Source organism: Choloepus didactylus, chromosome X (assembly GCF_015220235.1).
Source record: "Choloepus didactylus isolate mChoDid1 chromosome X, mChoDid1.pri, whole genome shotgun sequence".
Taxonomy (NCBI): Eukaryota; Metazoa; Chordata; class Mammalia; order Pilosa; family Megalonychidae; genus Choloepus; species Choloepus didactylus.
Genome location: NC_051334.1, coordinates 40,769,372 through 40,778,945, shown reverse-complemented (window position 1 = coordinate 40,778,945; position 9,574 = coordinate 40,769,372). Strand labels below are relative to the sequence as shown.

The window sequence follows — 9,574 nt, the reverse complement described above, 5'->3', positions numbered from 1 at the left end:
ATATTTTTAATAATCAAGAATAATGTTCATTTAGCTTTACATAGCAATAGGGGATTTTCCTGTGTTTTTATTCCATTCTCAGAGCTGTCATTAGGCTTTAAATTGGGTATCACAGATATAATGTTTGGAGATTTATTTTCTCACTGAGATTTAGTATGTTATTTGTTTCTGACCCATGTGATTTCCAGGTATTTAAAATGTATAAATTATTTATGGTCCAGATGGTGACCTGATACTGCTTTGCATCTCAAAATGTTATGTGCTGTGCTCGCTTCGGCAGCACATATACTAAAATTGGAACGATACAGAGAAGATTAGCATGGCCCCTGCGCAAGGATGACACGCAAATTCGTGAAGCGTTCCATATTTTTTAAGGTGCCCCGAATAGCCAAAAATGTCTTGAGAAAGAGGAGTGAAGTGGGAGGTCTCACACTACCTGACTTTGAAGCATATTACAAAGCTACAGTGCTCAAAACAGCATGGTACTGGCATAAGGACAGATATACTGATCAATGGAATCGAATTGAGTGTTCAGAAGTAGACCCTTACATCTATGGACAACTGATCTTTGATAAGGCAGTGAAGCCGAAGCAACTGGGAGAGAGCAGCCTGTTCAATAAATGGTGTTTGGAGAACTGGACATCCATTTCCAAAAGAATGAAAGAGGATGCCCATCTCACACCTTATACCAAAATTAACTCAAAGTGGATCAAAGACCTAAACATTAGCACCAAGACCATAAAACTCTTAGAAGAAAATGTAGGGCAATATCTTAAAGATCTTGTGAAAGGAGATGGTTTCTTAGACCTCACACCCAAGGCATGAGCAACCAAAGAACAAATAGACAAATGGGATCTCCTCAAAATTAAACACTTTTGTACATCAGAGGACTTTGTCAGAAAAGTCAAAAGGCAACCTACACAATGGGAGATGATATTTGGAAACCACATATCAGATAAGGGTTTAATATCCCGAATATATAAAGGAATCCTGCATCTCAATAACAGAAAGACAAACAATCCAATTAAAAAAAGGGCAAAAGACATGAACAGACATTTTTCTGAAGAGGAAATACAAATGGCTCAAAAGCATATGAAAGAATGCTCAACTTCACTGGCTATTAAGGAAATGCAAATCAAAACCACAATGAGATATCATCTCAGACCTATCAGAATGGCCATTATCCAAAAAACAGAAAATGACAAGTGCTGGAGAGGATGTGGAGAAAGAGGCACACTTATTCATTGTTGGTGGGAATGTAGAATTGTGCAACCACTCTGGAAGACAGTATGGAGGTTCCTCAGGAAGCTAAATATAGATTTGCCATATGACCCAGCTATTCCATTGCTGGGTATATACTCAGAGGAACTGAAACTTAAGACACAAACAGACATTTGTAAACCAATGTTTATTGCAGCATTATTCACAATTGCCAAAAGATGGAAACAGCCCAAATGTCCATCAAAGGACGAGTGGATAAACAAACTGTGGTATATACACATGATGGAATATTATGCAGCTGTAAGACAGAACAAAGACATGGACCATGTAATAATGTGGATGAACCTTGAGGACGTTATGTTGTGTGAAGTTAGCCAGAAACAAAAGGACAGATTCTGTATGGTCTCACTAATATGAACAGACATTAATGAACAAACTTTGGGAGTTAAAAGCTGACAACACAGGCAACCAGGAGATAGAAAGAGGGCAGAGATCAGCCATTTGATGCTGAAGGACTACAGAATGTTTAGGATTGATTGCATAGATCCAGAAATAGATAGCATAATACTGTGTGATGGTAGCACGGTATTGTAAGTACACTGAACAAAGATGTCTGTGAGTAAAGCTGAAAGAGGTGGGATAGGAGAATGTATGACAGCAGAAGTAAAGATAGATGATAAAGACTTGGACTGTATAATGTGGCAAAAACTGGAGTGGCCAATGACTGTTACTAAATATACAAATATAAAAATGTTTTTGCATGTGGGAAAGCAAATGAATGTCAACCATGTAGAAATTTGAAAAAGGGATGGTATTTAGGAAAAAACATAATCAAAGCAAACTGGAGTCTATGGTCAACAGTAACATTGTAATATACCTCCATTAAATGTAACAAAGGCAATATGCCAATGCTAAATGTATATGAGAGGGGGATATAGGGGAGTAATATGGGATTCTTGGTAGCGGTGTTATTTGCTGGCCTTAGTAGTATATTGTATTGTATGACATGTTATTTTTGTTTTTATCATTTTTTCTTATTGCTAAAAAAAAAAAACAAACAATTTTTCTTGTAGTAATCAGTATGTTCAAGTGCTGATTGTGGTGATAAATGTACAACTTTATGATGATACCATGAACAACTGATTGTACACTGTGGATAAATGTATGGTATGTGAATATAACTCTATAAAATTGTAGGAAAATATATATATAGGAGTAAAAGTATTGGAGAAAACATGGTGAGAGGGATGATGCCTCACCAATATGGACTAACTACAATGTGTAAACTCAGAATTGAATCTTAGAACATAGCCTAATGTGGACACAATAATTGTAATAGTCCCTAGATTGTAAGCTCTTACAGCAGTTAACTCTATCGCTGAATTGTAAGGCCTATCTCTAAACTTTGAGATGCTGATCCCCTAGCGTATAATCTGATTGGTCTCTGGAACAATGCATATCTCTAAGACACCTGAAACTCAGAGCTAGAGCTCGGCAGATATGAATGTCAGTATTAGTGCATACAGCCACTGTCAAAAAAAAAAAAAAAAAAAAAGCTGAAAAAGAGCCCAGACTTCAATTAGTGATATGAATGAAGCAGGTCTGGTTAAGACCAGGGCAAGCCAGGCTAAAGGATAAAGGTTGAAACTGATTGTGTTTTAAAACTTCAACTTTCATACGAGACCAAGGGAATAGATACCTATTTGGTACAGGATCTAAATTTTCTAAACGGTACAACTCTACAGTCGATTTGTTCAGACACCACAATCGCATGGAACTTTGAATAGGAAGTGAGATATGGTAGGTTAGTATAGGCTGGAGTGAAATAGTGACACATCCTAGAGTAATCTGGGCAGACAATTAAAAATATATTTACAGCCTCCCCCTCCCCAGCCCCGAGGATCTGGGGGAAGGTGCGGATGTGTTGGACATCCTCACCTGGACTGGTGTTGATGTTGTTACGAGCATCGGGACTGGCGGTTTGATGTGCTGAACCCTCGAGCATGGGACTTGCCCTTATGAGGCTCATTACCACAAAGGAGAGTCTGAAGTTGTATGTAATGGTGCCTAAGAGTCTCCCCCTGAGTACCTCTTTGTTGCTCAGATGTGGCCCTCTCTCTCTCTAACTGAGCCATCTCGACAGGTGAACTCGCTGCCCTCCCCCCTATGTGGGACCCGACCCCCAGGGGTGTAAATCTCCCTGGCAACACAGAGTATGACTCCCGGGGATGAATGTGGATCCGGCATCGTGGGACTGAGAGTATCTTCTTGACCAAAAGAGGGATGCAAAATGAGACGAAATAGTTTCAGTGGCTGAGAGATTCCAAATGGAGTCGAGAGGTCACTCTGGTGGACATTCTTATGCACTATATAGATAACACCTCTTAGGCTTTAATGTATTGGAATAGCTAGAAGTAAATACCTGAAGCTACCAAACTCCAACCCAGCAGTCTGGACTCCTGAAGACAATTATATAATAATGTAGATTACAAGGGGTGACAGTGTGATTGTGAAGACCTTGTGGATCACACCCCCTTTAGCTAGTGTACGGATGAGTGGAGGAATGGGGATAAAAACTAAAGGACAAACGGGGTGGGATGGGGGGATGATTTGGGTGTTTTTTTTCACTTTTATTTTTTATTCTTGTTCTGGTTCTTTCTGATGTAAGGAAAATGTTCAGAGATAGACTGTGGTGATGAATGCATAACTATGTTATCATACTGTGGACAGTGGATTGTATATCATGGATGATTGTATGGTGTGTGAATGTATTTCAATAAAACTGAATTTAATAAAAAAAAAAGTCAAAAAAAAAAAAATGTTATGTGCTCTTGCTACATGCTCAGGAGCTCAATTACAAAATTCAGGTTGGTCTATTGGTACTAGCCTAGTAGCCCAAGGCATTCTTGGTTACACATAAAATACTCCAGGTTCCAGCAGCTTTTTTTCCTTTGGTTTTCATTGGTTAGAATTAAAAAACATTCTTCTGCGGGAGACTGAGGAACAGAAAAGATGTGTGTGTGGGGGGGGGATTCCATTTTTCTCTCTTACCAAGGGGGGAATTTTTTCTTGGCTAAATTAAAAACATACAAAATATAAAGTGGGAGGCTGTGGATAGACTGAGAATTGTTCCCCAATACCTTTTTTGTCTTTTTCTTATAGTAATAGAAATCCTAAGTTTATGAAGGTAAAATGGCTTCCCAGAATAGAGATTACATTACCCAGTGTCCCTTACAGCATGGTATGGTCATGCGACTACATTCTGGCTTACCAATAGAAGCAGAATTTAGGTTGGCAACTTCTGGGTCATGTCCTTAAAAAGACAGGGTTTGATACCCCTTTCCCTTTCCCCTTCATGCTGGCTGGAGGAGGGAGATGCTGATGAGTCATCCTTGACCATGTGGATAAAGCAACACTCAGGGATGACAGCACCATAAGATAGAAGGAGCCAGGGTAACACCATGGTGCTGACAGAGCAGCTTTGGACTACATGTGCCCAGAATGTTAGCATGAGGGAGGAAAGAACTGATTTCTAACTTATAAGACATTAGAATTTTGATTCTCTGAGACAACAGCCAAACTATAGTCTAATGAAAATCACAGGCACTCTCTAGGGCCACCTTAACAAAGGACCACAAACTGGATGGCTTAAAACAATACCAATTTATTTTCTCACAGTTCTGAAGGCTAGAAGTCTAAAATCAAGGTGTCACCAGGGCCATGCTCCATCTGAAACCTTTAGGGGAGAGTCCTTCCTTGCTTCTTCTAGCTTCTGGTGTTTGCTGCCAATCCTTGGCATTCCTTGGCTTGTAGATGCATGCATCCAATCTCTACCTCCTCCATCTTCACATGGCCTTCTCCCCTGTGTCTGTCTGAGTGTCCAAATTGCCCTTCTCTTATAAGACACCAATCATATTGGATTAAGGCCCACTCTAATCCAGTTTGGCCTCATTTTAATTGTCTTGCACAGGAAAAGTCCATCTGCAATGACCTTATTTCCAAATTCTGAGGTACTAGGGGATAGGACTTCAACATAGAATTTCAAGGCACACAATTCAACCTATAATAGGAACTTAAGCAGAATTGTAGAAAATCTGTATTAAAACACCAGAAAAATAGGGAGATTCAAGATGGCAGAATAGGGAGCTCTAGGATTCAGTTTGTCCTCCAGGAAAGCTAGTAAACAGCCAGGAACTGTTGGGAACAAATGTTTTGGTGCTCTGGAGACAAGAAGAACACCATACACCATCCAGGGAAGAGCAGAACGAAGAGACTGGTAAACCATAGTGAAGCTCTGTGAGTAGATCTCTCCACGCTGGGAAGTCTGGTGCCCATCCCCCACTGGCATGGCAGCCTGCCATGGGAGCCACTCCCTGGTTGGAAATAGAAGTCCTCTCTCCTAGGAACAGGGATGGGAGGACATGGTTGGATACCGATTGCGGCTTTTGATTACTGATAGCGGCTTTTTTTTTTTTTTTTTATGGGAGAAACAGTCTAATAGTGGCTTTTGATTAGTGAATTTGAATTGCTGGATTCCAGCTCCAAAGACAACTACAGTTTCATTCTGCCCAGAATAGAAAGCAGCTGGCAGTCTCTGTTTCAACCTTGCCCCTGGCAGAGGAGGAAGTGAGGCTGATTTAGAGACACAATAACTTCTTTGGGTGTCAGGGCTTAAGGGTGGCCCTCACAAGAAAAGGGAGGAGGGCATGGCCCAGTGCAGTTTTCAGCTTTTGATGAAGGAATTCAGATTGCAGGGTCTAGGATCTGAGCAACAGTGTTAACATGCCCCAGCCAAAAGCGTCTGGCAGCCTCTCTCTCAACCACACTTACAGCAGGGATGGAATCAGTTGAGAATTAAAGGCATAGTATGACTTTAGGACTACAGAGAACACAGGAACAGTTGGCTGAAGAGTACCAACTGCTCGGCAGGCCAGGAAAGCATAGATTTGGGGAGTCATCAAAGAGAAGACTGGCATTCTTCCAGGTCTCCTCCCCAGGGCACTTTGGAACCAATCTACACCTTCTTTGTGGGTCCTAGGCCTGTTTTGACTGGGAAAAACTGAATTGGGTGAGTCCTCTCCAGAGGGACCCTCCTCCCAGATTAGCCTTCCAGGTAAAACCAGCTAGAGATAATGAAAGGAGTGTTAAAAATAAATAGAGGCAGCTCTCTGCTCCTGCCCGCTAGCCAGACAGCCGCATCTTTTTGTGCAGTACCAGCCGCATCTCTGAGACACGATGGTGAAGGTCGGCATAAACGGATTTGGCCGTATTGGGCGCCTGGTCACCAGGGCTGCTATACTGTCCGGCAAAGTGCAGGTTGTGGCCATCAATGACCCCTTCATTGACCTCAACTACATGGTCTACATGTTCCAGTATGATTCCACCCATGGCAAATTCAAAGGCACCGTCAAGGCTGAGAACGGGAAGCTTGTCATCAATGGGAGTCCAATTACTATTTTCCAGGAGCGAGATCCCACCAACATCAAATGGGGTGATGCTGGTGCTGAATATGTTGTGGAGTCCACTGGTGTCTTCACAACCATGGAGAAGGCTGGGGCTCACTTGAAGGGTGGCGCCAAGAGAGTCATCATCTCTGCCCCTTCGGCCGATGCCCCCATGTTTGTGATGGGTGTGAACCATGAGAAGTATGACACGTCCCTCAAGATCGTCAGCAATGCTTCCTGTACCACCAACTGCCTGGCACCCCTGGCCAAGGTCATCCATGACAACTTTGGCATCGTGGAGGGACTCATGACCACTGTCCACGCCATCACTGCCACCCAGAAGACTGTGGATGGCCCCTCTGGGAAAATGTGGCGTGACGGCCGTGGGGCTGCCCAGAACATCATCCCTGCTTCCACCGGCGCTGCCAAGGCAGTGGGCAAGGTCATCCCGGAGCTGAATGGGAAGCTCACTGGCATGGCCTTCCGTGTCCCCACCCCCAACGTGTCCGTCGTGGATCTGACCTGCCGGCTGGAGAAAGCGGCCAAATACGATGACATCAAGAAGGTGGTGAAGCAGGCATCAGAGGGCCCTCTGAAGGGCATCCTGGGCTACACTGAAGACCAGGTTGTCTCCTGCGACTTTAACAGTGACTCGCACTCTTCCACTTTTGATGCTGGGGCTGGCATTGCCCTCAATGACCACTTCGTCAAGCTCATTTCCTGGTATGACAATGAATTTGGCTACAGCAACAGAGTGGTGGACCTTATAGTCTACATGGCCTCCAAGGAGTAAGAGCCCCTGGACCACCAGCCCCAGCAACAGCATGAGAGGGAGAGAGGCCATCAGCTGCTGGGGAGTCCTGGCCCCAAATCCATCCTGACACCAAGCGTCGCCCATCCTCCACAGCTTCCATCCCAGACCCCCCCGAGGAAGGGGAGGGGCTGAGAGCCCTACTCTGTCATGTACCATCAATAAAGTACACCCAGCCAAAAAAAAAAAATAAAAATAAAAAAAATAAAATAAAAATAAATAGAGGCAAATAAAAAACAAACAGAACAGCTTAACATTCTTGGAGGAGGAAAAGGGGAAAGGAAGCTTTCTCCTGGGGGTGAAACAATTGCACAAATAGTGCAATCTCAAAAATTGTACCATATATCTAGGGCAAGAATCAGAGGAACAAGAGCTCAAAATATCTGATCAGTTAAATACAAGCTATTCTAAAGTTCTAGAATAAGTTGAACCAAGTGTTAAAGAAGAGCTTTAGCACAAACCCAATCAAAAAGAAAACCCTAGGCAAGAGAGAGAAAGCAACCACTAGAGTAAACTCATCAAGAAAATCAGATGCCCAGACACCGGCAAAAAATTACAAGTCATACTAAGAAGCAGGAAGATATGGCCCAGTCAAAGGAACAAATTAAAACTTCAGATGAGGCACTGGATTTGAAACAACTAATCAATAATGTTCGAACAAATCTCCTAAATCAATTCAAGGAGATGAAGGAAAATATGGCAAAAGAGATAAGGGATATTAAGAAGACATTGGATGAGCATAAAGAAGAATTTGAAAGCATGCAAAAAATATTAGAACTTATGGGAATGAAAGGCACAATAGAAGAGACAAAAAATACCTTAGAGATATATGATAGCAGATTTTATGAGGCCGAAGAAAGGATCAGTGAGGTAGAGGATAGAACATCAAAAATCTTACAGACAAAAGAACAGATAGAGAAAAGAATGGAAAAAATTGAGCAAGGTCTCAGGGAATCAAATGACAGCATGATGCACACGAACATACATGTCATGATGTCTCAGAAGGAAGGAAAAGATTGGCAGAATGGATTAAAAAAAATGTGATCCATCTATATGCTGTCTACACGAGACTCACCTTAGACCCAAGAACACAAATAGGTTGAAAGTGAAAGGTTGGAAAAAGATATTCCATGCAAACAGTAGCCAGAAAATAGCTGGGGTAGCTTACTAATATCAGACAAAATAGACTTTAAATTCAAAACTGTTATAAGAGACAAAGAAGGACATTATATATTAATAAAGGTACAATGCACCAAGAAGAAATAACAATCATCAATATTTATGCACCTAATTAGGATACCCCAAAATACATGAGGCAAACACTGGTAACACTGAAGGGAGAAATATATGTCTTTACAATAATAGTTGGAGACTTTAATACACCACTGTCATCTATATATAGAACATCTAGACAGATCAATAAAGAAAAAAAGAACTTGAGTGATATGATAAATGAACTAGACCTAACAGACATGACATATACTGAACATTGCACAACAGGATATACATTCTTCCAAAGTGCTCATGGATCAGTCTCCAGGATAGACCACATGTTGGTCACAAAACAGGTTTCAATAAATATAAAAAGATTGAAATTATACAAAGCAATTTCTCTGATCATAACAGAATGAAGGTGGAAATCAGTAACAACTGGAGAACTGGAAAATTCACAAATATGTGGAAGTAAACAATACACTCAAACAATCAGTGGGTCAAAGAAGAAATTACAAGAGAAATCAGTAAATATCTTGAGATGAATGAAAGTGAGAACACAACATATCAAAACTTATGGGATACAACAAAGGCAGTGCTGAGAGGCAAATTTATAGCCCTAAATGCTTACATTAAAAAAAAAAGAAAGAGCTAAAATCAAAGACCTAATGGCACACTTGGAGGATCTAGAAAAAGAACAGTAAATAATCCCAAAACAAGCAGAAAGAAAGAAATAACAAAGATTAGAGCAGAAATAAATGAAATAGAGAACAAAGAAAATAGAGAAACTCAACAAAACCATTTTGGATGGATTGTTTGGTGTGTGAATAAGACTGCTTTAAAAAATTAAAAGAAAAGGTTTCAGATATGTGTGAAAAAGTCTGAA

At 41.2% G+C, this 9,574-nt stretch overlaps 1 protein-coding gene and 1 non-coding gene across 2 annotated transcripts; both read left to right on the top strand.

Moving 5' to 3' along the window:
• Positions 1-264: 264 nt before the first annotated feature.
• Positions 265-371, top strand: LOC119523913. Its single transcript, XR_005214714.1, has one exon. It is a non-coding gene; the product is annotated as a U6 spliceosomal RNA (small nuclear RNA).
• Positions 372-6,390: 6,019 nt separating this feature from the next.
• On the top strand, positions 6,391-7,672 carry LOC119523064 (glyceraldehyde-3-phosphate dehydrogenase). The gene has a single exon (XM_037821821.1). It carries the CDS (start codon positions 6,457-6,459, stop codon positions 7,456-7,458), a length of 1,002 nt encoding a protein of 333 aa, XP_037677749.1. The 5' UTR covers positions 6,391-6,456; the 3' UTR covers positions 7,459-7,672.
• Positions 7,673-9,574: the final 1,902 nt, after the last annotated feature.

Bases quoted from the DNA above. Each gene is read 5' to 3' on its own strand.
- LOC119523064 (XM_037821821.1), top strand. From the start codon at position 6,457: ATGGTGAAGGTCGGCATAAACGGATTTGGCCGTATTGGGCGCCTGGTC.